This window comes from Copidosoma floridanum, unplaced genomic scaffold (genome assembly GCF_036245765.1).
Source record: "Copidosoma floridanum isolate Cflo_tuat_1 unplaced genomic scaffold, Cflo_Japanese_pri ptg000011l, whole genome shotgun sequence".
Classification (NCBI taxonomy): domain Eukaryota; kingdom Metazoa; phylum Arthropoda; class Insecta; order Hymenoptera; family Encyrtidae; genus Copidosoma; species Copidosoma floridanum.
In genome coordinates, this window is record NW_028321888.1 from 11,694,815 (window position 1) to 11,720,730 (window position 25,916).

At 35.8% G+C, this 25,916-nt stretch overlaps 5 protein-coding genes across 6 annotated transcripts in view; 3 read left to right on the top strand and 2 right to left on the bottom strand.

Annotated features, from left to right (window-relative positions):
• LOC106641351 (bedraggled) overlaps positions 1–4,402 on the top strand; it is a 129,428-nt gene extending 125,026 nt beyond the window's left edge. The window contains exons 15-17 of the mRNA XM_089590076.1: positions 187–576; positions 2,055–2,400; positions 2,493–4,402. Of these exons, the coding sequence (XP_089446202.1) occupies positions 187–576; positions 2,055–2,400; positions 2,493–2,725 (969 nt within the window). The 3' untranslated portion in view covers positions 2,726–4,402. The remainder of the gene's footprint in view (positions 1–186; positions 577–2,054; positions 2,401–2,492) is intronic.
• An 850-nt stretch (positions 4,403–5,252) lies between these two features.
• Positions 5,253–6,511, bottom strand: RpL38 (ribosomal protein L38). The gene is made up of 5 exons (XM_089590032.1): positions 6,480–6,511; positions 6,253–6,327; positions 5,897–5,957; positions 5,405–5,527; positions 5,253–5,327 (listed from the first exon to the last, which is right to left on the bottom strand). The coding sequence occupies exons 2-5, from the start codon at positions 6,253–6,255 to the stop codon at positions 5,281–5,283; spliced, it is 234 nt and encodes a 77-aa protein (XP_089446158.1). The 5' UTR covers positions 6,256–6,327; positions 6,480–6,511; the 3' UTR covers positions 5,253–5,280.
• Positions 6,512–7,033: 522 nt separating this feature from the next.
• On the top strand, positions 7,034–8,897 carry Arpc1 (Actin-related protein 2/3 complex, subunit 1A). The gene has a single exon (XM_089590077.1). It carries the CDS (start codon positions 7,468–7,470, stop codon positions 8,578–8,580), a length of 1,113 nt encoding a protein of 370 aa, XP_089446203.1. The 5' UTR covers positions 7,034–7,467; the 3' UTR covers positions 8,581–8,897.
• Positions 8,898–9,163: 266 nt separating this feature from the next.
• On the bottom strand, positions 9,164–12,481 carry LOC106641339 (uncharacterized). The gene is made up of 8 exons (XM_089590026.1): positions 12,233–12,481; positions 11,921–12,133; positions 11,614–11,845; positions 11,354–11,560; positions 11,065–11,202; positions 10,723–10,985; positions 10,480–10,648; positions 9,164–10,406 (listed from the first exon to the last, which is right to left on the bottom strand). Exons 3-8 carry the CDS (start codon positions 11,843–11,845, stop codon positions 10,222–10,224), a joined length of 1,194 nt encoding a protein of 397 aa, XP_089446152.1. The 5' UTR covers positions 11,921–12,133; positions 12,233–12,481; the 3' UTR covers positions 9,164–10,221.
• A 2,213-nt stretch (positions 12,482–14,694) lies between these two features.
• Positions 14,695–16,743, top strand: LOC149375187 (uncharacterized). 2 transcript variants are annotated; one of them, XM_089590049.1, is made up of 5 exons: positions 14,695–15,260; positions 15,364–15,496; positions 15,615–15,857; positions 15,920–16,158; positions 16,241–16,743. In XM_089590049.1, the coding sequence occupies exons 1-5, from the start codon at positions 15,039–15,041 to the stop codon at positions 16,421–16,423; spliced, it is 1,020 nt and encodes a 339-aa protein (XP_089446175.1). In that variant the 5' UTR covers positions 14,695–15,038; the 3' UTR covers positions 16,424–16,743. The 2 variants fall into 2 exon arrangements, with proteins under 2 accessions (XP_089446175.1, XP_089446176.1); XM_089590050.1 differs by having other exon boundaries at positions 15,929–16,158.
• The last annotated feature ends 9,173 nt before the right edge of the window (positions 16,744–25,916 follow it).

Here is a 25,916-nt window from a genome sequence, read left to right on the forward strand (position 1 = left end):
AATTCACCCAAACACACGATTCACCATTTGGCGTGAGGACCAATGAATACTTAATTAAGTAGACGTAGAATGTAATGATTGTAGAAAAGCACCACTGCAACGTACATAGATCTGCACGCATTTCGTTTATTAAGTGAATAGCTGTACCTCTGGTATATTTTCCATCATCCTAAATTTTCCCCGCAGCGCATCCAGCTGCTGTACCGTCCGCCGCTCGACCCCGACGACGCGCAACACGGCATCCAGACCCAGGTGGGCGGGGCAGCCGGGGTGCCGGGGCTCCAGGGTAACGGGCTCGTGTCGAGCACCACGGAACTACCGTTCGAGGACCCGCCGCCCAAGTACACGCCGCCGCCGAGCTACACCACCGCCACCGGCGCCCGCATCGCCAAGATGCTCCGGCAGAGCTTCCGGCGGAGCGTCAGGCGGATAGCCAACGTCCTGGGCGAGGGTGGGAGCGGCCCCAGGCAGCGGCCCACCCTCCAGCAGCAGCCCCCGCCGCCCGACTACGCGGCCGTTCTCGTCGAGATGAACCAGAGCGTGTCGTCCGGGGACGTGGCCGTTCACGTGGCTGAGGTGCGTCGCGGTGTTTTATGTACTTTGTTACTTAAGTTATACCAAAAGTGCCATTTTGGACTTTTTGGGAATAAAAGTCTCTCTCTCCCCTTTACAGTGAAATTCTTTCCGAAAAAGGTTTCGTTCCTAAATTCTAATCCAAAATGACTATTTGCTTATTAAATTCGAAACTTATGATTAAGTATATGTTAAACTCCTCGTGGTGAAGTCCTTACGAGGATCACGGAACTGTCGATCCCACTGTCTTTGAGATGCAATGAAAAACGTTAATGCTAAAGACACTAAGACGATAGAGTTGGGGTTGGAAAACTCTTACCCCATACGTACGATACAGGGTAACCAGCAGCTAAATAGGTTTGATTCTCGATGGCGGTCTTCACGAGGATCCCAGGCCCGTCGGCCTCAATAAAGTTATCGTACAATTTTTTCACCTCACGACTTGGGTGCCCACATAGGCGGACAAGTAATAGCTATTTACACACCACAAGCGGAAGTAAAGAATGCTCTGATCTCGGGTTAGTAATCCTCGGGTTCTCCTCGGTTGGTAGTACACACGCAATTTGAACAGCTATTCCTGGCCCAGGGTCCAAAGTGTCTACGGGCGAAAAATGGCATTTTGAGCCCTCGGTACGAAAAATAAGTTTCGACACTCGAGTTCGTTGTTGGTTCCATATGCCAAATTGGGTCACACTGACTAGAAAATCAATGCCTTTTCCGATAAGAGTGACAACGGTATGTTGCACCAACTTCTGTTCTAAGCCTCGTGGAAGGCCACTTGCTTTTTCTTTCGATCGGAGAGTTTAACATCCCCACCACCCGTTTTGAAATTGCCAAGACTGCGGTTTTATACTGTTGTGATTGCATTTATTTTTCATTGTAACTAAAATCTCTCCGGAAACGAAATTAATTTCCGTATAACATGATCACCCGATCATTTGTTCCCGACAATATTGGGTAAAGTTTTACCGAGAGCGAGTAGATATTCTCCAGCACAATGTTACATGACGTATACGATTTTGTTTTCTCTCCTCTTTTTTCAGCCTATATTTATTTAAGAAGTAGTCTAAACACTTTCCTTGGTGTAACGGCCACACGTCAAGTTACTTGAATCAATTTTTTTTTTTTTAATGGAAAAAATTCCTTGTTACTGCTTTTCTTTTCAAGTGCCTCAATAAGACACAACTTTATTTTTCCCCTCTGATAGTTTGTATTTTTTGCTCTTTCCATCATTAAGTCATACAAATTATTTTTATTTTTAAGCCAACGAACCATGGGGCAATGGGACGAAAAACGTATTGTAACTGTATTCAGAACTGATTGGGGTCACTATAAAAAATAGAATAAGCAATAAGGTGCACTGCTGCTATTATACCTCCAAAGCAGCTCTGATTCCCTCCAACTCGCAAATTATGTGCACCCATCGCAAGCTAATTAAACTTTGACCATCTTCCCCCATCTCACTATCTCTTGATTTCCAGGTGCGACCCGACGTGGCGGACACGAGGCACACCCTGCCCCCGAGTTTCGCCGAGCCCAGCTCGCGACTCGCCCACCAACACCACAGGTCCAGCAGCACGATATGCCGAACCACCAGCTGCCGGCCCGGCGTCTCGACGATCGGCCGCGAGGCCCACGTCATCCACCGAGGCCACTACACGGTCGACCGCAGGCCCCACCACCACAACCCTCCCTCGTCCTCCTCCTCCTCCTCGAACCTCACCGCCGCTGAAGTGGCCAACCTATTGAGGAGCAGCATCCGCCGCGGCACCACGCGCACCCAGCACACCTTGCGCCGCAGCTTCCACCACCACGACACCGGTCACTGTACGTATACAATTATTATTTTGTTGGCTCGTGCATTGTATGTACAAGAGAGATGAGTATGACTCGAGAGCGGCTATATTGTTGGACGACAGGTCGCAGCGGGGAGGCGGCGGCGTCGGTGGTGAACCTCGTGGAGGCGGCGGCGCCAATCGGCCAGGACTCGCTGCTCGTGCCCAAGTCTTGCGCCAACAGTGTCACTCTAGTCCTCGACAATCAGCACCAGCAGCAGTCAGTAACCACGGCGACGACGAATGTCTGCAGCGACGAGCAGATCGACATCAAAAAGACTGCCGGGGGCGCGGACGGCTCCGTCACTGTGATATAAGAGACTGTCGACGCGTGTAAGGGATGTTTTTTTCTTTTTTTTTCTTTGTTTCCTCTCCCATCGTTGCGTAAGTGTGTGGAGCCTCGTCTCGGGAACGCGTGCGAGTTCCGACCCTTTTGTGTACATATATTTTTTTACGTGTCGGTGCTTCGTTTTTTTCTTCGGTGAATCCAAAGGAGCGATCGGCGTTCATTGGACACGTGAGAGACTCTCGCTGTGTAACGGGGACGAGTGACTCGCGTGTGTACCTACATATATATACATGCATGTACTTTTTGACTGCTCCGGTTCAATTGAAGTTTCAAACTTAGTCATGGAAATTTCGATTGAAGAACAATGTCGTTGCGCGCATAATACGTTATATTACAAAGTTGAAATAAAAAAAAATACCGATCTTTGCAAGTACACTCCCCAATTACTATTGGTGTATAGAGCGACGACGTTTCCTGAACTGAATTGTTCTTTGGTTTGAAAGTTCGTATGTTACGATATAGGGGTGTGACAACCGAGTGTTTTACTTTAAGTAAGTTATCATGTAGCAACTATAAGTATACTTGTGTAAAGTTGCGGTATTTCGTTGAGACTTTTTTTGTTATTTTTTTTAACTCGAAAGGAGAGTCAGTGCAGTGACTTCAAAGTGTTGTTTCTGCTGTTTTTGTATGCGTTTAGATTTTTAAGCGCTTGTAGCGTCGTCTAATTTGTTTATACACATCAACCGCGCGTGTGAGAGTACCGTGTGTTCTTATGTTTATTACATTGCTATAGAATTAAACGATTATACACACATGTAATGACTGTACAAACGTTTTTAACCGATAACTCGAAAGGCTATAGCGGTATGAATTAAAGACAAGCGGTAGACTTTACGAGCAGTTAAGCCACGTTATACTATGTTTCAACTGCACAATGTGACTGTGTGTGTTAGTGTTTGTTGGGATGCGTGAAAACTCCTCATCAAGGATCTCTTCGATTTCGATTCACGAAAGAAATCGCAATGTAAAATAACTATCACGCGGTTATCGATAATAAGTATTTGTCACCGACCCATTTTTCATTGAAACAGTACATATACATATAAAAAAATTAGCAAACGCAAGACGTAATATTCAGCTCTGTACATTGTTTTAATTAGTGTAACACACGCAAGAGCAAGAAAATTATAAAAGTTTTTAAAAACCGGATTATGTATGCCTGTTTAATGGCATTTACGTTTTACGTAGATTTTTTTCTTTCCCACGTTTTGAGATGATCACGAATATGTTTTTTTGTAAGTAAATACCTGCACCGCGAGACTGCATGTAAAATATATTTATAAAGGCAAACACTGTAAACTTCTTGTTAGCTAAATATACATATTTGAACTGCTGTAAATATATTATTTAAGGATGATCCAGTACCCCCGAAAATATATATTTTATCCAAGATAAAGTATACGTCAGATTTTTTTCCGTTTACGTTGGTTATTTTTAAATACCTAAGTACTGCGTGCATTGTGCAAACCCAGCTGATGATGTGTCGATGTTCGTGAAAGTATAGGCACTGATCACTTGTAAAGATTTTTAAACAATGAATTTCCTTCAAGATAGCTTATACGTACACTGTTTGTGAAATACCCCTCATGTAATATTATTCGTATAAGTCATTTGCATATTTATGAATAAAAAGTATTTTACAAAACGTTATTGACGTAGTTACTGTACTATCCATCCAACTGTTTTATTATTAATTTTTTTATTAAAACGAAGAGTACCGATCGATTTGATCGGCAGGTACCAGCACCTACAATTTACCTATAATTAAGAGCAAATGAGTTCTTCAAAGAATTACGTTCTTACCTAAAGCTAATTTACACCACTAACAGAAAAAATAATAAACGTTGTTCCAACAGTGTTGTCAAATGAGAAAAGATGGTGCAAAAACTCGAATATACTAGTTACACTGGGAATATAAATATGTACGATGGGAAATGGCTTTCATCAATCATGTATCAAAAAAGCATGAAATCTTTAAATATTTTGATGGTAAAGAATCTCACTCAATGTGTAATAATTTAAATTTTTACGAGTGCTAATGTTGTACTTGTTAAAAAAAATTTTCTCATCAGTTTTTGGTTCCATCCCTACTTCAAACTTATGTTGAAACGAAAAAAGCTACGTGAAATAAATACTAGCCATTGTCCACTGTAGCTTCACTATATTTCAAAATTAATTTCCTTTTATATTCTAGACTAGGAATTGTGACTAGTTATTTGGCACTAGTCTCAAGTCATGAATAAAAACCTGAATCAAGTGTACTTAACCTCATGTTGTTGTAGTTAAGGTACTAAATTTTTATTAAATCGAATATTATTTACTAAAAACAAATTCATGACCATTTGATAACTTGACTGCTTGAAACTAGTTTCCCCAACTCAAAGATTCGTTAGAAAAAAAAATGCTGACAATAATTACTAGAAAAATCATGCCTATGAAATTAAGTGGATAATTACTTGGTCAAAACATATGGAGAGTTTAAATAAAAAAGCAAGTTATTCACAATATAAATATTTTATTCATTTACTTATTCGTACGCTCACTCCTCTTAACTTCTTTAACTTGAAGACCTGAAATGAAAGACAAGTTATAAGTACACCATTGAAAACAAAAACAAAAAAAAGTTTAATCTATAAATATTATTCACCTGGTGGTAAGGACTGCTTCAGTTTCTCTGCCTTTTCCTTGTCTGTTATTACAAGTGTGTACAAAAACCTTGAGCACCTAACTTTGAACTTTACGTTATCGGCATTTTTCTTTATTTTGACCGCTGTAATATGGAAGAAATTGAAACATTACAAAACTAAAATGTAAAATCAACTAATGTAGCTTAAAAAATAGTCAACACTACATTGCTTGTAAAAATGACAGTCGTAAACCGGTTAAAATAGTATAAATAGTTTGTTAGCTATAATAAACGAATGTCGAATGGTTTAACAGATATTTAATGGTCTTAAAATCAATTTCAGTTACAAAAGCAACTGTGAATCATAGTCATACAAGAAATATTGTTGTAAGATTGAACAATAAGTTGCAATTGTTTTGTGGATTTTCGTAGTATATTTGATTAGTAAATAAAATTTACAAACGATAAATATATGTCAAAAGCACATTAAGAAAGAAAAATACACATGCTTACATTTGGCATCTTTCCTCCGGGCCTTCAAGAGGAAGTCCTTGATTTCCTTGATTTCTCTGGGCTGAAAAACACAACATGATCCACTCGTTAGAATTTAAACCACTTTTCTACGTTTACAAATAATTACATCTAAGTATACATGTGGGACAATAGAATAAAAACATTAATTTATCTTCCAAGAGTAAGAAAGTGGGTAATGAACCGATCAACATTAGATTTGAGGTTATGTACAGAAGTTACGTATTGAACAAAAACAATTTGGAACGATAAGTACAAGTTTTATATGCTCACATGGAGGCAATACATAAAAAATACCATTTCATACATTATACAAAATAAACAACAGAGTAACTCACCATCGTGTATTCGGAGCGTAGATTGCGACGGGAGTCGAACCTGCAACACAACAAACGAAGAATCAAACACTTGCACTGTAAAAAAAAAAAAAAAAAGAAAACGACGACTGCCGTTAACACAATCAACGCATGAGCAAACTTCTTGTAAAGCCAATTTTGAGTATAATAATCAAAATTGTGAGATACAAAAGGATTAAAAACAGAGTATCGCAAAATTGTCTACCTACACTTAGCACGTCAACTTCAGAAAGAAGAAAAGATGTAGCACTACCATACCGACAGTATGTGGACCGACGCGCGCTCTCCAGCTACAAACTTGAACTATAAATAAGCGCAATAAAATTGTAGAATTTGAAATGGTCATGTGCTAAATATATCTAATCAGTTTATTTTTAGAAAAAAACTGTCGGTCATTATTGCGTTAAAATTGATTGCAGATTTGATGTGAACATCACGTTGTTGCCTAAAAGATACCAAATTACGACTAGAAGAGACAGAAAAAAAATACACTACAGTATTTTCGTTACCTTAATTCAGCCTTATCCGTTAGCTCATTTTATATTCTTAATATTATTATTATTATTATTTTTATTTTTATTATTGTTACTGATATTACTATAATCATAATTATTATGAGTCATAATCATAACTTTATTCGAATAAAATATACATGGTAATTAAGATTCAATTCTTAGGTATATTTATCAGAGAAATATAAAATACGCATATATACAGATATACATTCTACATTCTCTGATATAATTATATGATGATTTATCTATCAGAGATGTCTGTGGCTTAAGTATAAGCACTCTAATAAGTATAAATATATCCGCAGTAATATTGAGATCACTACTATCACTACGTCATAGGTTCTAAGTACAGGACCTACAGTGAATCATGTATGAGGAAGGAATAAATAAATAAAGGATCGAGTCAATTCATTTGGATCTAATCTAACCTCACAGTTGGCACCTCGGTGCGTCATCGCAATCATCCGTCATGCAAAATTGCAAAGTTCGCTGAATCTCCGTCGTCTCCGAAAAATATTTCATAAGAAGTATATTATAATTATCCAGGATCCTCTGCCAGAAAAAAAATAGTGCGTGCTTTGTTTGGAGCTCCCGTATAAAAGAAAGCACAAGTACGTGCACCTAGAGCTCTGTAGATCCGTCCGTTGTCCCCGGGGGGCGGCGACCATCGCGAGCCAAAAACATGACTGACGTGTACAACCTCGGCCTGGAGGCGGTCACCTGTCACGTGTGGAACGACAACCGCAGGGAAATAGCCGTTTGCCCCAACAACAATGAGGTCCACGTATTCAAGCAGGGCGCATCCAGCGGGGGCTGGAAGCTCACCGAAATCCTGCAGGAGCACGACCAGCGGATAATGGGGATCGATTGGGCTCCAAAGACCAACCGTATAGTCACCTGCGCCGCTGACAAGAACGCGTACGTCTGGACGCAAAACGACGACGGCAAGTGGACGCCTTCCTGGGTCCTGCTGCGCACCAACAGAGCCGCAACCTGCGTCAAGTGGTCCCCCAACGAGGACAAGCTCGCCGTTGGCTCTGGCGACCGGATCATATCGGTCTGCTACTTCGCTTCCCAGAACAACTGGTGGGTGTCCAAGCACATAAAGAGGCCCCTGCGCTCCACCGTCACCTCGATCGACTGGCACCCCGACAACAAGATCCTGGCCGCCGGATCGACCGACTACAAGACTCGGGTCTTCAGTGCCTACGTCCGGGACATCGACCAGGACAACTCCGACAGCTCCTGGGGCGCCAGCTCGAGTCTGGGAACACTTCTGGCCGAGTTCTCCAACTCGGTGAACGGGGGTGGCTGGGTCCACGATGTCGCCTTCTGTCCCAACGGGACGAAGCTCTGCTGGGTGGGCCACAACTCGTCGATTTGCGTTGCGGACTCGTTGAGGGCCAACGTGGTTGTGAGGCTGCTCACCGAGTACCTGCCCTTCCTGCAGTGCGTCTGGCTCGACAGCAGTCACATAGTCGCTGCTGGCCACGACTGCATGCCCATGGTCTACAAGCTCGATGAGTCTGGAAAGCTGAGCTTTGCAGTTAAGCTCGACAATACCCAGAAGAAGGAGGCGGCCGGTCTCACTGCCATGAGAAAGTTTCAATCGTTGGATAGGCAAGCCAGGACAGAGATCAACGACAGTGCACTGGATAGCATACACCAGAATACCATTACCTGCATCAGGAAACTGTCAAAGACCAGGTTTAGTACGAGTAGTCTCGACGGCCTTCTAGTCGTTTGGGACGTCAAAGCTCCGGAATTGATGATGAATTCGCTGAGGATTAGTTAATCCAATTTCTATTAGACAATACTACTAAATAACGTTATTTCAATTTATCGTCCAAAACGTAAAATTACAAAACTATCTTATAAGTTTATATTGTTTGCATTATCCTTTTTATTTGTTAAATTTGTCAATATAAATTATTTTACTCTTTTGACAGTAAAAAATTTGAATTCACTGCAGTATTCAAATGTTGTATAAATATATATTACTGTATAATTGTTACTAAGCTCTATCCCTATACTTTGTATTAATATTTTGTATAAAAGTCCTACATGAGGATGCTAGTAAAATAAAAATGAATAAATGGAAAGTTAAATAAACCAACCATTGAGAATCCTTACTAAAATAAAATGTATTGTACTTCTAACCATGCATGAAATTCATTGCTCTATTATAATCAGCAATTACATCTTTTTAATATTCATGATTCTGATTTCTTTTTTTTTAGTTATTGTGTAACAGCACTATTTAAATTAATGTTATTAAAGAAAGATGGTACAAAAAAATTAATTTTCTTATCAAAGTTTATTGATCTATTTTCAATTTATAATAAATTTGTGATTTTACATAAATACGTTATCTCCTTTATGTTTACTATCATGATTTACAATACCAGTGGATTACATAATTTGGGAGTAACAGTAGAAAAAATTGACAAAAATTTTTAATTAAATTTTTCTTTACACAATACCACTTACGATTCTTGTTTTTACACACGAAAAATTGCTCAGCATAAAAGTGCTCAATATTCCAGAAATCTAATATTTTTCATATATACAGTAAAAAATACGATTATTAACAACTCATTTCAATCATTTTTCGCACGTTTATGCGTAGTTTGCCTCTATGTAATTGAAACAATAGTTTTTGCATTAGGCTACCTAACACTTGGAAATCAAGAAAAACTTGAACACATTAATGTTTTGAAAAAAAAGTGTATCATAAAAGTGTAAGTTAAAACAGTTATTCTCTTCTGCAGTCACAAATTTTAGGGTTTATTACTAAAGCTTAAATTCTTTCATACAAACCTTGTTCCATAAGTTTGAAATTTTCAAGTTTGCTGTCTCTAGGTAATAAAAAATATCTTATAATGATAATTAGTTGTGACTGTGAGTAACTAAATAAATATGTAAGAGGCGAGATCCTCACTAAGGGGGTCCCTCACTATTCATTGGCAATTTCGATTTCCAATTCTTTTTTGTAAAACATACACGAGTAACAAGTACTTTGGAAAACTTTTCTATACATTGTTCATTAACAATATGATTTGCAGATGTTACACAGTAGCACAAAACACACCCTACTTGTACCACAAGAGGGGGGGGGGCACTTATATTTGACATTTCACATTACTTGTCATGATCTTCCATAGAATAGTATTCTTGGATAGACTTTTGAGAATTGGCAGCAGAAAATATTCTCATTTATGTACATATTGCTCTCATTCAGTGCCAATCAAGTAAAAATGGATATCTTCCTTTGGTACGATGACCAAATTGTGGTGATATCAAATGATGTATAATCCTAAACTCTCTTAAAGTAGGTTCATGAACTATTCACTCTCTAATCTTAGTTCATTTTTTTTGTTTTAACTTAGCACGTTCACCCTTCATTTATAATTTTACTTTTCACTCTATTCTCTTGTTATTCTGTCACATTTAGTAAAAGTTCCTGACTGGATTTTTCTTTATCTTTTTTCCCTCGAGCTGCTCGACCCCCATCCCAGTCTTTGGCATTATTAAAAATAGTACCTATAGACTTCAATATGATTTTTTGATTTATGTGTTTATCCTTTGTTAAGTTTTCATTAAAAATTTCTATGAGTGATTCTGAAAAGAAAAAAAAGCTGCAACTAGTAAAGCTATCAAAAATAATAAGTTGCGTTAAGTAAAACTACTTTACCTTCAAGTAAACAGTAAAGTTTTGTTTCCTTGAAAACTGATTTGCCACTTTTTTGTACTTGGGGTGTAAAATCTTTGAGGACATCTTTTGATAAAAGTTTTTTCAAAATGATCTTCAAGTTGTCAGTTACGTCAAGGGTAAAATTAATGGTGGACAAGAAATATTGTTTCTGCAATATCATTTTAAAATAAATATCATTTTTAATTACTGTGCAAATATAAAAAAAATAGCAAATAAACTTACTAAGTCGCTTTTAAAACTGCTTTCGTCATTTTCCAAGTCTTTTGAAAAGTCATCGTATTCATTCACAGTTTTTAAAGGAAATTCATGCTGAGAATATTTGTTTGAGAAACTATCAAAGGTGATGAAATTCGTGGTATTTAATATAGGTCTCTTTTCAATGTTGAGCATTTTATCTTTGATTTTTAAATATAAAATTTCCATTTCACGACTTATCTTTCTGTCAATATAATTTTTCAATTCTTCAAAATTTTTTTTTAAAACTTCTAAAATGTAAATATTTTGATTGGTACGTAAACTCATCACAAAAAGAGTACTTTTAATTTATAGGTATGAATTTTATACCTTCTAAAACTTCTTTCGTGAGGGGACAATTTGGAGTTTCTCTACTTTCAGTCTGAATTGATATTTCTTTATAAATTTTTACTTTTTTAATGCGATTGTCACCTTGTTTGTTGTAACTATACTCTCTTTCCTGATTTTCTGTAATTGAAAGTAAGAAATTTCTATATATTTATAGCATAACAGCTCAACATTATTTAATTGCCATTTAAAAATTATAATGGTCAGAAGGTGCTATTAACAAAGTATGAACGTCAATTACGGTCTTATAGCAGCAAAAGTTACAACTTACTATTGGTAGCTGATATTGGCAGCTCTGGAATGGATAACATATCATATATGGATTGAGATTCAGTTTCATCTATGTTTGATGTGTCATGTTTTAAAAAGCCTGTTACTAATCTCTTTCGACGCACTTTAGTATTTTCGATATAATGAACATTATCCACATCTTCACTTTTAATCTTGTCCAACTCAAGTAAAGCTTCGTCGTACGTCGCTAAAATTGAAAACGGTTATTTAACTTGAAAGGGGATTGTGAAAATGAGTTACCTTTTGTACTTAACACTTGGCATCTGTATATTGGCCAACTAGATGCAGGGCTGGAATAATTGCGAACAATCTCTCGTAGAGTTTCTGCACTATCTTTCGAGTAAGGAGGAGCCATGTAGCAAACGTAATGCGCTCCTGTTTTATCCTTCAACATAAAAGTACCAGGAACTATAAATGGTCGTTTCAAATCACTGAAATTTGTGACTTGAACAATGTAGAATTTCCTTTCCATCTAAAAAATGTATATTCATTAACGATACTGTTCAATGTAAGTAAATAACACGTAATGAACTGAGATTTAGTTTACGTTGTTGCGATATCAATTCTTGTTTACTCATTAACTGCACGTTAATGTTCTGAACACATAAGTTTATATCTCAAGAGACTTGGCCAACTGTTTCCAAAAAGTGTTTACATTTTTCTAATGGTGTTTGACATTTTGAATGAATAATTAATTGTTGGCCCAGTATTTTATAATGTAAAAAAATGACCCCTTGATGAATCCTTGGATACTTGAATTCTGAAATCAAGCAAAATCACATCAATCACATGAGTGTCAGCAATATCAGCATGTATATTGTTGAGTAATGTGTGTGTATTAGATAAATCTGAACAGTACCTGAAATCTGCTCTGAAACTAATAAAACCTAATTAAACCTAATGCCGTGGTACCTTTAAGAACTCAAATCAGTCCCACATCAGGCCCTGATAAAGCTACCCTACCACTAACTCTAGCGTAGTCGTAAAATTTGATTAAAAAATATATACGGTATACCCAAATTTGCAAGTTTACACAAGTTACATATTGTTACAGAAATTTTGAGGTTAAGATGCGATCAGGGTCTTGTCACGTTGCCCCTTTTCATGATCCAGGGCATCCAGGCAGTTTGTTTACTGTTTAGGGTGCGATTACATGGATTGTTGGTTGTTGGGTGGCGTTACTGGAACACACCCACCGGTGTCGTGACGATCAATCTCGAACTCGGTAATTCGGTATTCAATTTGCACAGTAAAGTAGTTACCAACTTACCACACTTCTGATCATGGTGTAAAATAAAAATTTCTATTTTTTTTTTTTTTTAAGTGACGCGCGTGTGCGAGAAATACGCTCTTCGATCTCTCTCGATACATAAGGGAGCTATTTACATAGACATTTTTTGCTTATTTCATTGTGAGCGTTCATATTGAAAAGGGGGTTCCACTGTTCCGCTAAACTCAAATTTAGTGAACAGACTGAACAGACCTATACCTCTTTTTCCATCAGGCAACCAAGCCTATGGTCGCAACTATGTTGACTGACAGAGAACACAGCATAGGTCTGTTCAGTCTGTTCACTCACTTTGAGTTTAGCGGAACAGTGGAACCCTCTTTTCAATATGAACGTTCACAATGAAATAAGCAAAAAATGTCTATGTGAATAGCTCCATTGTAGTTTTTCACATGTGCTTTTTCACCACGCAATGCTCCTCGAGGAGGATTAAGGCGACCTCCTCGCAGCATGATTGCCTAATTTCCCCCTACCCCCCTCCCAGTAATGGGAGGCCTCCCATCCCTCTTCCCTTCCTTCTCCCAAGTGCTAAGTGCCCATAGTAGTTCCCTTGTTAAAAGGAGCCGGACGTAGAGCACTATGATATATATATATATATATGTATAAATAACGTGATGTCAAATCATTCAATAGTCGAATTCGGAACCTGTATGCGTCGTGAGATGTACGGTGCCCATGGCCCATACACCGCCGTACATGATCAGTTATGTTATGGTGCTATGGTGTAAGGTAAGGTAAAAGTACCTATTCGCGAAACATGTCCCTATTCGAAGTTTTAAGCGACTAGTAGTGCCGCCCTGAGGGTTCGATTTGGAACTATATGTTTCCCCAAAGTATGCGTTCAAATCGTCACGGTAGTACTGATAAGTTTTAATTTTTTAAATCATATTTTAGTGGACTTCAAACACAAACATACTAATTTTACTTCTTTGGACGATTGTGCCTCGATAGCACAGTAAAAAATGTGGTTGGAGTTGGCCACATTTTCACCTTACACGTATTTGCGTGAAGCTTGACCCACATAATCCATTAAATCGGTTAAGGAAATAAAGAAACTCATTTTCTACGTCGTTGCTACCGGCGCTACCGCGACGATTCGAACGCATACTTTGGGGAAGCATATAGTTCCAAATCGAACCCTCAGGGCAGCGCTACTAGTCGCTTACCACTTCGAATTATCAAAACTCAAGATTAAATAATCATGAAAATTCTAATAATAAAAATAAAATATACTGAAAAATCTCTATAATACTACCGTATCAAATTACCAAAAATAGTCAACAATTTCAAACATTACTGTATTGAAAAATATATTATTACAAATCTGGTTTTCATAATACGGACAGTTTGAAACATAACCTGCAATATGTGATGTTCCTACTTATGGAGCTATTCACATAGACATTTTTTGCTTATTATATTGTGAACGTTCAATATTGAAAAGGTCCCGGGTCTTAGGGATCCGCAATCCGCAATTCGCAGTCCTCTTTCCATTGCGGACGTTGATGAAATTCGTGTGTGTGGGTTATTGGGTATTATTTGTCATCCACTTTCTTGTCCCACACAGAGAGTTGGTTTTCTGTAAGTATACAGTAAACGAAATTCGTACACCTACAGATGGCGTGCTGTCCTCACGAAATAGAGTGAATGTCCAGCGTACACTGAGATTTCTCGTGCATGCACCCTACTACTGCGCGCTCGTCTGTGTTCACTGAGATTCCTCATGCATGCACCCTACTACTGCGCGCTCGTCTATGTTCACTTGGATTTTTCGTGCCAACGACTGTGTTCACTGAGATTTCTCGTACACGCAATGACGTAGTTAGTGAAGTATAGTGAGCCCGAATAGTTATTCATGAGTTTAGTCGATCATAAAACAGAAAGATTATATATGAATTTTTTTGTTCAAGTATGTGTTCAAGTTAACGTATAATTTTGTATTTTTAAATAAATTTTTGTGATTGAATTTTTATGAATTTTATTCGTAATAGCCCATAATTTTTTATATTTTATAGTGCAAACGAATGAAAATACGAGATACGTAAGATTCACAAAAAACGATGATACGTGCCAACAGTATTTCACAGCGTTTACGAGAAATCTCAGTGAACACAGTCGTTCTTATACCTCTATGGTTATAACATAGACTGATGTACAGAAAAATAGTTACATGGTACGGTCCCCAGGACGTTCAGAACTACCGAGTGTCGCCAGAGATTCTCTGGTGTCGCGTAGGAGTCGAAAACCGAGCAAGTAAACACTTCTATGCTTTGAAAGTAAATTAAAAGGGAAAATCAAAAGAAATAAATGTGATTGTGAAATGACATTGACATTTGTATTGATTAATTTATTTTAAATTGAAAATAAATTAATCAAAATGGGCAAAAAGTGTTGTGTGAAAGACTGTGAAGGTGGCCCAACATTATTTCGTGTACCAAAATATGACGAAAATCTGTTTATATCGTGGAGAAAAGTTATTTTGAAGGCTTGTGATGTTGCTCTACGAAAAAGTAGTTATATTTGTGATAAACATTTCACCGAGAAAGACATTCATGATGAAACTATCATCAAAGACGTAACTGGAAAAGTTATTTTTCAAGTAAAGTAACCATTTAATCCCTTATTCCACAGTAACTTGTACATAATATTTAGTTTATTAAAAACACGTTATTTCTGCTAAATTTGCAAAATGCCATTTTCAGAGGAAATTAAGCAGAAGAACTTTAAATAAAAATGTTATTCCTTCGATATTTGGTGATAAAATTATTACACCCAATAAATATAAAGCTCTAACAACGGTAACAGTTGCTTCTATTAATGGAAAAAATAAACCAGGTATAATGTAACAGATTTTACATTGTATAACTTACTATGCAGCAGTTTATTGTTATTATATCAGTTAGTTACATCATTCATGTTACAGCATGTTATTTTAATGTAAAATTATTTTTAGTGAGAGCAGATAAGTCACTCAGTGTTATTGATGATGATGATGACTTTCAATTCAAACACTTGGAAAATGATACAAATTCCAGTGAAGAAACTAATATTCGTATTAGTGATGTGAGCTCAGCTGAGTGTTTGGATTCAAATAACACCGCATTAAGTTCTGAAAAAGAAAATTGTAACAATTTGAGAACAGACATAACAGATGATACAACGGAAGGAGTTATGAAAGCTACAAGTGAAAGCAATGGTATGTATATTTTGTAAAATATGCACAGAAATAGAGTAGTATTTTTTCAATACTTCTTACAGTAATTTTAGAAAATGGTGCTGCATCACCAAATCATGAGGCTAGCATAAATGGAAGCATACCACATGATCTTTCCAACGTTTCTAAGCATAAAGTTTTCGTGAAATTATTTAAAGGGGACTTGCCTTTGAAAGTAAACTCTAAATGGTTATGTTCTAAACAAACAGATCCAGATCTCATAATTTTTCATGAACCTGGAAAGTTATTAAATCGAGACGACATCCCTTATTTTACTAAACAGGTACGGTTAATTTAGAAAAGTTTGTTAAAATTTTTTACATAAGAACGTATGTAAGTAAATACATGTATGTATTACTTTTTAGATTGTTATATACTCTGACTTACAAGTAAAAGTTTTCGTTAAAAATAAACTAATCATGTCAGGAAATGTAGACAGCATCGAAGGATTGAGAAGTATTTTTAATGAGGTAATACAACTTGAACCTTGTACGGAAGGACCTTACAGTTCTTTACTCAGCAAAGTTACTCCAAAACGTACATATTAGGATTCAACATGGCTTATGTCTATACGGAATTAACTTAGGCCAGATATGTACAAAATGTGTCAATTTCGATAGGACCTTACTAAGGCATTTATAGTTAAGGAATCAGTTCTATAAAAAAATAAACAGCATACTTCATTGTCCTTAATTGAAAAAAAGAAATTCGTCGATTGATTGAAAAAAGTTTTATACAGACAATCTTGAGCTTTAAGGAGATGTAAAGTTCAAATAAAAAAATGAAAATAAATTTGAATTGATTTTAGCAAATTTAAGCCTTTAGTATGTAATTTTATACATAATTCAATCATGACCATCGTGTATATAATGTGAGATATATCTATAACTTCTTATCTAAATAGATTTTTTTTTTTTTATTTAAGCGTGATTTTAATAATGTAATTAGAACTAGCCCCAATTATAAAAACAAACAATTTGTAATTTACTGTCTAAAAATTAAATCTAAAACTTTTCAGATATTTTATTATAACTTTTTGAAACATTTCTAGTGATACATTCTTTTCTTAATTTTGGTGTTTTCATTAGTTTTTTTTATTTGTCATTATAAGGTGGCTTGTTCTTAGAATAATAGATTACTATGATTATATTGAAAACATATTAGTTATGCTTTTTATGTTTAGGTAATAAAATGCAAGTGAATCTCTGTTTGTGAAAATAAAATGTATAAATAAATCAATTCAAAATTGTAACTTGGATTTCACAGTGAGACTTACGTTCAATAAATTTTTAACAAAATAAATTCCTACAGTTTATTTGCTCACTAAAACTTCCCATCCTTTTATTTATTTATTTTTTTATTTTTTCTTGTTCATTTTTTAAAATATTTTTTTAATTAAGTAAAATTTAATTTACTTGTTAATTTCTTATTTAGCAAAGTACTTGAACAATTTTTTCCTACAAATTTATTCTAAGTCCATTTTCTATTTTTTTCTAAAAACTATTGATCAGGCAATGTGTCAACATCAATAAGAGGAAAGTCAAAAAGAGCTAATATTCAAGAGATTGGTTTGTCTATTACTTCATACATAAGCAACTCCAATATTTTCAATTTCCTTTGAACAAATAATGTACTCCCTTTAATCTAATGTACTCCCTTTGCTAGAGAGAAATACCATACACAGAGGACCCCGGTGAAGTTTAAATTTACTTTGGTTTTAAAAATCTCTAAATAATATGTTTAACTAAGAAAATAATTATTCATCGACATTTGAGTCAGAAACCATTGTTACAATATATTGTGTTCGTAATATAATTTGCAAAATAACAGTTTACAACTTTTATACATCAAAGACGATGGTCGGTAAGTTGTCACATAAGATCGAATTATCGCCGATAATCGACAAAAATGCTTACTTTTGCGAGATATCGAATGACCTACGCTTGGGTCTGATCGGGGCATTCGATATATCGCTTAAGTAAGCAGTTTTTTTCGATAATCCCTATAAAAAAACCAAAAATAACGATAATGCGCATGCGTAGTTTAGGGATTATCGAAAAAACTGCTTACTTAAGCGAGATATCGAATGCCCCGGTCAGACCCCTTAACCCCGGATCCCAGATCCCCGCCTTAGAGAATTCATACATGGAGGAAGCATTGTGTGCTCCGGCCGCGAGACGAGATGAGAGAGACAAAAGACAAATAGCAGTACAACCTTTCTCTCTCTTACACGCCTCTGATTGGTTGGCCCCCTTCCGTATATATAGGTATAGCCGTATCCACGAGTGGCGGTCGTGGGGGAACAGAGCAGATATATGTAACCTAAGATCTGATCAAAAAAAACTTATACATTACCAGAGAATATAGAATATATCCTCTTTAAGTATAGAAGGCCAAAGCGGAATTCTGAGCAATACACACTAAAACAATAATCTTCCATTACAACATAATTAAAACAACAAAATTTAAATAAAAATTTCCAATTTTAATTAAAGCCCTTATACCTGGTTAAACAGTTCATGTATGGCTAATGACTCAGTCGGAATGTTTGTCTTCGATAGCTGAGCGGTCAAGTTTGAGCGATTAGCTTTTGCGCTCTGGGCTTCGAATCTGACCTATGGTTTTTTTTTTTTTTTTTCAGGTATACATTTTCATAATACTTGTTTTATTACGTTTCGTTTGTTTATAATTTTTATGTTTTTTTATAAATAAATTTATTTTATAAGATTTCACACTTTAATAATAAGATTTAAAAAACTACTCTTGGCTGTATATATTCTCTAAGACTGACAGAGAACACAGTATAGGTCTGTTCAGTCTGTTCACTCAATTTGAGTTTAGCGGAACAGTGGAACCCCCTTTTCAATATGGGGTGTAATCCGCAATCGCCGCCAGCAGTTACCCAGCAAACACAAAGAAATCTTAAGGGGGCTCCAGCGAGCACTGGTACCAACCCGAAAACTATTCGGTTAGTTGGTATCACTTCTGTGAGTATATATCTATATATACGTGTATATATAAGCGAGCACCATCATCTATATATATGATGTGTCCGTACCTATGGTAAACAAACAGCAGCTTCTGTCACGTACAGAGCGTTTTATTTAGAATTAGTTTTTTTGTGTTATAAAAAATGAAAGAAATCACACATCACTGTAAGAGTCATCAAGACTTTCAGGATGCTGAAATGATTTTGCAACAGCAAAAAAGAAATAAAAAAGTAATTGATGATAACAAACAAAAATTAATTGTACTAAAATGTATTATTAATGATAAGATAATTTATAAAATGGCCAAAGAATCGATATCAATAGAAGTATTAGTAGATGCATATAAAAAAGATCCTACAAATGGCATCACCTCATTATTATCTATGAGTGTAAATAATAAAGTAAGAGTTATTTCAAAAAAAAAAATTATTCACGCAATTTTTGATGAAATAAAAAGTAATTGCAGTTAAAATTTTTCAATGTTCTATTTTATTTAAAAAAAAAATATGTGTAAGTAATCCATAGGAGAACACGATTAAAAAAGAGTTACAAATGACATGAAACTTATGAGCGCGCGGTGGCTCGGTCGGCTAGGTCGTGGATTGGCACGCGGGAGACCGTGGTTCAATTCCCGGCCAGTGCGACTTTTACGGGCAAAGTACCTCTGTGTCTTTCACATGTGCTTTTTCACCACGCAATGCTCCTCGAGGAGGGTTTAGGCGACCTTCTCGCAGCAAATTTGCCTAATTCCCCCTACCCCCCTCCCAGTGATGGGAGGCCTCCCATCCTTCTTCCCTTCCTTCTCCCAAGTGCTAAGTGCCCATAGTAGTGCCCTTATTAAAAAGGAGCCGGACGTAGAGCACTATAATATAAAAAAAAAAAAAAAAAAAAAAAAAAAAAACATGAAACTTATGTAAGTACTTGCAGTGTAATTCTGAAATATTCAAAAGCACGCGCCTTACAAACAACAAGATGGCATACCGTCATGACCCTGCTAATTCAATGACTTGATCAATACTTTACAAAATATCTCAAATATTTCCAGGGTTACCTATATTTTTGAAGGTACCATCTGAAAGCTGAGATGTTTTTCTATAAAACAGTTACAGTCCTCACATGTAACTCCTCAATTACTGTTAGAAAATACCGATGTTTTTCACGTTGCTCTATGAGAGGCTATGTATAATGTACGAACTTTGAGAGCAAATATCTCAAAATTTTCCAGGGTTAGAGGGGTAAATCAGGATACCGTTGGAATCAGCGTGTTTTTATCTATCAATTAAGCTACCTGTGACCTCCTAACTCCTCCCGCTGGAGCCCCCTTAAAGATGTCTACAAGACGTCTTGTTAAAATGAAAGATTTCTTCAAGAATTTCCAAAAGAAAACCTAAAGACATCTTGCAGATTTCTAATGTCCATCTTAAAGTCTTATTTAGGAAATCTTAAAAGACGTCTTTACGATATCTTTCAGAAAATTCTCAAAGAAGGCTTTTAGATATCTTTTGAGAGGCGTATAGAAATAGTATATGAAGCAATAAAAGACCAAGGCCAAATTAAACTTAAGCTTATTATCTTTTATAACTTTAATACTTTATATTTCACAAACTGCACTTGAATACTGACAACATAATAAAGTTATAAGATTTAATAAGCTTGAATTTAATGTGACCTCTGTCTTTTTACTACTTACTTCATTGATTTGCGAATCAAACACTTGTTTTTATTTTTCAAAAATTATAATAATCAATAAATATAATATATTATCAATCAATTGATGGAACTTGTAATTTTCTTACAGGATGTCTGGAACTTGTTTATCTTCAATTATTTTTGGGAAGTTGAAAGACCATGTGACATTGGTTTGCTCTAAGTGGATCTGTAATAATTTTTCCGTTATTATTGTCACTTCTTTTGGCATGTCATGACCACCGATGTTACTAATTTTTTTAATCTGTAAAAGAATAGGCTTTTGAATTGTCATATTAGAGATATCTATAAGCATACATTGATGTTCGCATAGTGTTCAACATTGTAAGAATCTGAAATTATTGGCTCAATACCAATTTTTTTTTGCATTAGAATCTTTAATAATTTTACTCAAAGTTTCATTGAATCTGACAGCTCAACGTCTCTTTTTTTTTTTGCTTGTTTGATCAAGAATAAAACGGTTTTTTTGCATAATGATTAGAATTGAAATAACAAAATTTCATAGCTTGTTCACTTAAAAAAAAGACAAAAATAACCCGTTTATTGACAACCATGCTAAACATAACCTATCGAACTTATATTAATGTACTTTGGACATAGGTAGCTTAATGAAAACAAAAAGTGCTACAAATTAATATATGGTTCAATACTCTTACTTTGGTTGATGTTAAAAGATATTTTTCCACTGGGTACCGATACGGATTGACTTTAAAATGGATTGACAACAAATGCTGCAGATACTATTTTATGACATCTCTTTTATATGCACACATGTATTACGTTATATATATGGATTCAAATTTCTTGTTCAAGAAATTTGCAAGATTTCTTTATAAACGATGACTTTAGTGGGTTGCCATAAGCAATCTTTCAGATGACTTTACAAAATTTCTTAAAGAAATCTTGTAAAAGACATCTTAAAAGAAGTCTTTGTAAACGATGACTTCAGGAAGTTGCTATAAGAAATCTTTTAGATGACTTTACAGAGTTTCTTAAAGAAATCTTGTAAAAGACATCTTAAAAAAAGTCTTTTTAAACGATGACTTCAGGAAGTTGCTATAAGAAATCTTTTAGATGACTTCACAGAGTTTCTTAAAGAAATCTTGTTAAAGACATCTTAGAAGATGTCTTTTTAAAAGATGACTTAAGAAAGTGGCTATAAGAAATCTTTCAGATGACTTTACGAAGTTTCTGAAAGAAATCTTGTAAAAGACATCGTAAAAGATGTCTTTAAGAACTTAGTGTTTGCTGGGTACATATGTACGACGTGACAACGTTGCGTGGTTGGGGGCGCTACTGTCGATTTACTGGTGATGTGATCCGCAATCTCACCAGCAGTAAAGCAGACGACGTCGGTCTACTTGCTCTTTTTCGTGACATTTTCCGACATTCTATCATCTGCTTTGCTTTGTTTACATATATATATGAGAAAATGTCACGAAAAAGAGCAAGAAGACCGACGTCGTCTGCTTTACTGCTGGTGAGATTGCGGATCACATCACCAGTAAATCAACAGTAGCGCCCCCAACCACGCAACGTTGTCACGTCGTACATATGTAACTGCTGGCGGCGATTGAGGATTACACCCATGGGCTGTTTTCCGCAATCGTCACCAGCAAGTAATTTAAGGTTGCGTTCTACGCTACCATCAGGTCGGTAAGTCAACTACCTTGAATTAACTGGCGGTCTGTTCCGTAATCTGGCCAGTTAAAATAGCAGATGACAGTCAACAGCGATGAAATCTTCACTTTTTTCTCGACTTTCACATCGTCTGCTGTTTTAACTGCGCCGCGCAAGTATGAAAGAATGAAAAAAATGATGTTTATTTTTTACGAAAATCTTCCAATAATATCAATTTTTCTATTAGGAATAGTGAAAAAGCATTCAATTAAGTAGCTTTGATGCAGATAATTCTAATGCTAATAATTTAAAAATTTTACAATTGCAGTTAAGGCCATGGCCAGATTACGGAATATATAGCGCCAGTTTAATTCAAGGTAGTTGACTTACTGACCTGATAGTAACGTAGAGCGCAAATTTAAATTACTTGCTGGTGACGACGATTGCGGAAAACACCCCAAGCGGCGTTACCACCACGACCTACGTAACTTTACAGCCTCTGATTTTATCATTCTGGTAAAGAGAGCACGGTGTAAGATGTACGTGAAGTTATGTGTAGTAATTAAAGAAATTACTACTAAGTAATGCCATATGGTCGATTTTATTAAACCATATGAATATCTCTATTTTTAGAGGTCGACTTTTGAGTAAAAAATAGATTGTAAACTTGCCGCAAACAGAAAAAACCACGTCAACTTTTTATTATTTATCTATAAGATTAGTTGCGGCTGGTTTATAATTATTAAAGTGACTTTGCTGTAAATAGCAATAGTTAATTGAATCAGCGCCATCTAGCGGTCTTAATTTTTTGGCCGAGAGTGGCTCCTAAAATTCTCAATCAGAGCATTCAGGATTAGAGCCATTTAGTCAATTATAAACCAGCCGCAACTCATGATAAAGCTATAAAATGAAAAAATAACAATACATGTGTTTTAGGCGGCAAGTTAACAATTCATTTTCTACCAAAAAATTGACCTCCTATGTGTTTGTACTTTTGAAGATAAATTTGCAAGCATAAGATGAATTGTTAACTTGCCGCCGAAAAAAAATGTTATTTTTTCATTTTATAGCTTCATCATGAGTTGCGGCTGGTTTATAATTGACTAAATGGCTCTAATCCTGAATGCTCTGATTGAGAATTTTAGGAGCCACTCTCGGCCAAAAAATTAAGACCGCTAGATGGCGCTGATTCAATTAACTATTGCTATTTACAGCAAAGTCACTTTAATAATTATAAACCAGCCGCAACTAATCTTATAGATAAATAATAAAAAGTTGACGTGGTTTTTTCTGTTTGCGGCAAGTTTACAATCTATTTTTTACTCAAAAGTCGACCTCTAAAAATAGAGATATTCATATGGTTTAATAAAATCGACCATATGGCATTACTTAGTAGTAATTTCTTTAATTACTACACATAACTTCACGTACATCTTACACCGTGCTCTCTTTACTAGAATGATAAAATCAGAGGCTGTAAAGTTACGTAGGTCGTGGTGGTAACGCCGCTTGGGGTGTTTTCCGCAATCGTCGTCACCAGCAAGTAATTTAAATTTGCGCTCTACGTTACTGTCAGGTCAGTAAGTCAACTATTAACTGCGCAGTTTAAACAGCAGACGATGTGAAAGTCGAGAAAAAAGTGAAGATTTCGTCGCTGTTGACTGTCGTCTGCTATTTTAACTGGCCAGATTACGGAACAGAGCGCCAGTTAACTCAAGGTAGTTGACTTACTGACCTGATGGTAGCGTAGAGCGCAACCTTAAATTACTTGCTGGTGACGATTGCGGAAAACACCCATGAACGTTCACAATGAAATAAGCAAAAAATGTCTATGTGAATAGCTCCATTATTTCCTTGTTCTTTTCTCTTAAGTATCGGATTTGTGTGTAAAGGCCCTAATACATGCCGGGCGGCAACACGCGTGCAAATGAAACAGGACTTTTAGGGCCTACGCAGTGAAAAACACAAGCATATGCACAGGCACAGTGCACTATAATAACATTGGTTGGTATATCTATATATGTAAAGACGTAAAGCACAACCTGCACAGTGCACAACGCGCTGTGCATTATACATATAGGCATACCAACCAATGTTATTCTTGTGCACTGTGCACTGTGCACCTTATGTCAACTTGACTGCGTAGGCCTTTTTAACTTGTTCTATTTTATTTATATTGTGTTAGTAGGAGAGTAGGTATACTTTATTTATCAATGTAAGTGTGGTATAACTAATGTGACCACATTTTTTTTACTTAAAACGGGACATTATATATATATAATATATGTAGTGCGCACACACATACTCATACATATAAAGAGATAAGAGTGGGAGGGAGGGGAAGTATGAAAAAAAGGTTTTTTTATTCTGAGGGGGCTAATTTCAAGGTTTATTAAAATAATATATAATAACAGCTAATAATATAATATCAAACAATTTTATCGAATAAGGAACCAAACTAAATACTTTTATATTTTTATGACAAACACATTTTTTTTAATAAAGATGGTGATGATTTTAAATAACAATAAAATTCTTGACAAGTCTTTTTAAAATTTACTTTTGTTGTAAACATGGCTTCAAGAACAGACGCTTGAAGCTGAGTTTTTTCAGATGTCCACAATTTTTTCATTAAAGAAAAAACTCGTTCTACTGGTGCATTTGTTCCAGGCAGACACATAATATATTCTATTAAAATACTAAAGTTTCCATGACTTGGTTGGTGAGTGCGAAAGTATTTTAATATTTCTACCCAACGACATTTAGTCGAAACATTCAAATCATTCCAATTGCTTACTTTTGGGGATGTTACGTAGTTAGATATTAATGTGAATACATCGAATAATACTTGATCCTAATTACTATTAATGTGTTCCTTTTGAATCAAAACATCTTTTGACTTTTGGACGTCTTCCCACACGAGTTCTTTTTTTAAATTTGCCCAACTAGAGGTATCCAATTCTTTATAAGATGCAGTCCATTGATTTATATATTCATAGCTCGTTTTGTAAAACTCTACGGCTATAATCTTGACTGATTCTTCGTCAATACCAATACCATCCTTTTTTAGTAAAGTACGAACTGAGTTTTTTGTTTTTGAATCAAAGTTTCTTTTAGAATATTAATCTCACTTGCAGCTTTAACTGCTGAAATATTCTGGCCTTCGATATTTAACACAAATCGATGGAAGCTTGCTGACTGAACGTGCAAAAAATACAGCCACAGTTCTGAGCTGGGATCTTCGAAAAATGTTTTTAATATTTTCGGACACTTTTCGATGCTCAAAAAATAGTTTTTCAGTGGCTGATGCATTTTTAAAATTCTTTCAAGGGCAGGCATAAGAGCAAGCCATCTGGTCTTGCTATAACCCAGCATTTTTTGATATTCAGTATCTGTTTCACAGCAAAACTCCTTCAGTGCTTCTACTCGTACTGTGTAAATATAAAAAAGTGAATAAATTTTTACAATTATACATTCAAAGTCTATAGGTAAATTATCTGCATCTGATTTTATGGCGTTGTGAATTATATGGGCTCCGCACCCTATTCCTATTAACGGTTTTTCAAACGATAATTTTAATTTTGCAAATACGTTATTGACTCCTCGCCTAGCTGCTCCACCAAAATTACAGTTAGTGTTATCACCACAAAATGCCACGACTTTTATAGATAATTTATTGTCTGTCAACACTCGAAGCAAGTAATCAACAATAATATCCAAACTT

Excerpts from the sequence above, each read along its gene's own strand:
- RpL38 (XM_089590032.1), bottom strand. Across the intron at positions 5,528-5,896 it reads CCGGAGGAAAGATGCCAAAT|CGGTCAAAATAAAGAAAAAT; the intron begins GTAAGCATGTGT and ends TCCATATTACAG. Across the intron at positions 5,328-5,404 it reads GAAGCAGTCCTTACCACCAG|GTCTTCAAGTTAAAGAAGTT; the intron begins GTGAATAATATT and ends CTTTCATTTCAG.
- Arpc1 (XM_089590077.1), top strand. The coding sequence starts at position 7,468 with ATGACTGACGTGTACAACCTCGGCCTGGAGGCGGTCACCTGTCACGTG.
- LOC106641339 (XM_089590026.1), bottom strand. The coding sequence starts at position 11,845 with ATGGAAAGGAAATTCTACATTGTTCAAGTCACAAATTTCAGTGATTTG. Across the intron at positions 11,561-11,613 it reads CCAAGTGTTAAGTACAAAAG|CGACGTACGACGAAGCTTTA; the intron begins GTAACTCATTTT and ends TTTCAATTTTAG. Across the intron at positions 10,407-10,479 it reads ACTTTACTGTTTACTTGAAG|AATCACTCATAGAAATTTTT; the intron begins GTAAAGTAGTTT and ends TTTTCTTTTCAG.
- LOC149375187 (XM_089590049.1), top strand. The coding sequence starts at position 15,039 with ATGGGCAAAAAGTGTTGTGTGAAAGACTGTGAAGGTGGCCCAACATTA. Across the intron at positions 15,261-15,363 it reads CTGGAAAAGTTATTTTTCAA|AGGAAATTAAGCAGAAGAAC; the intron begins GTAAAGTAACCA and ends TGCCATTTTCAG. Across the intron at positions 16,159-16,240 it reads TCCCTTATTTTACTAAACAG|ATTGTTATATACTCTGACTT; the intron begins GTACGGTTAATT and ends ATTACTTTTTAG.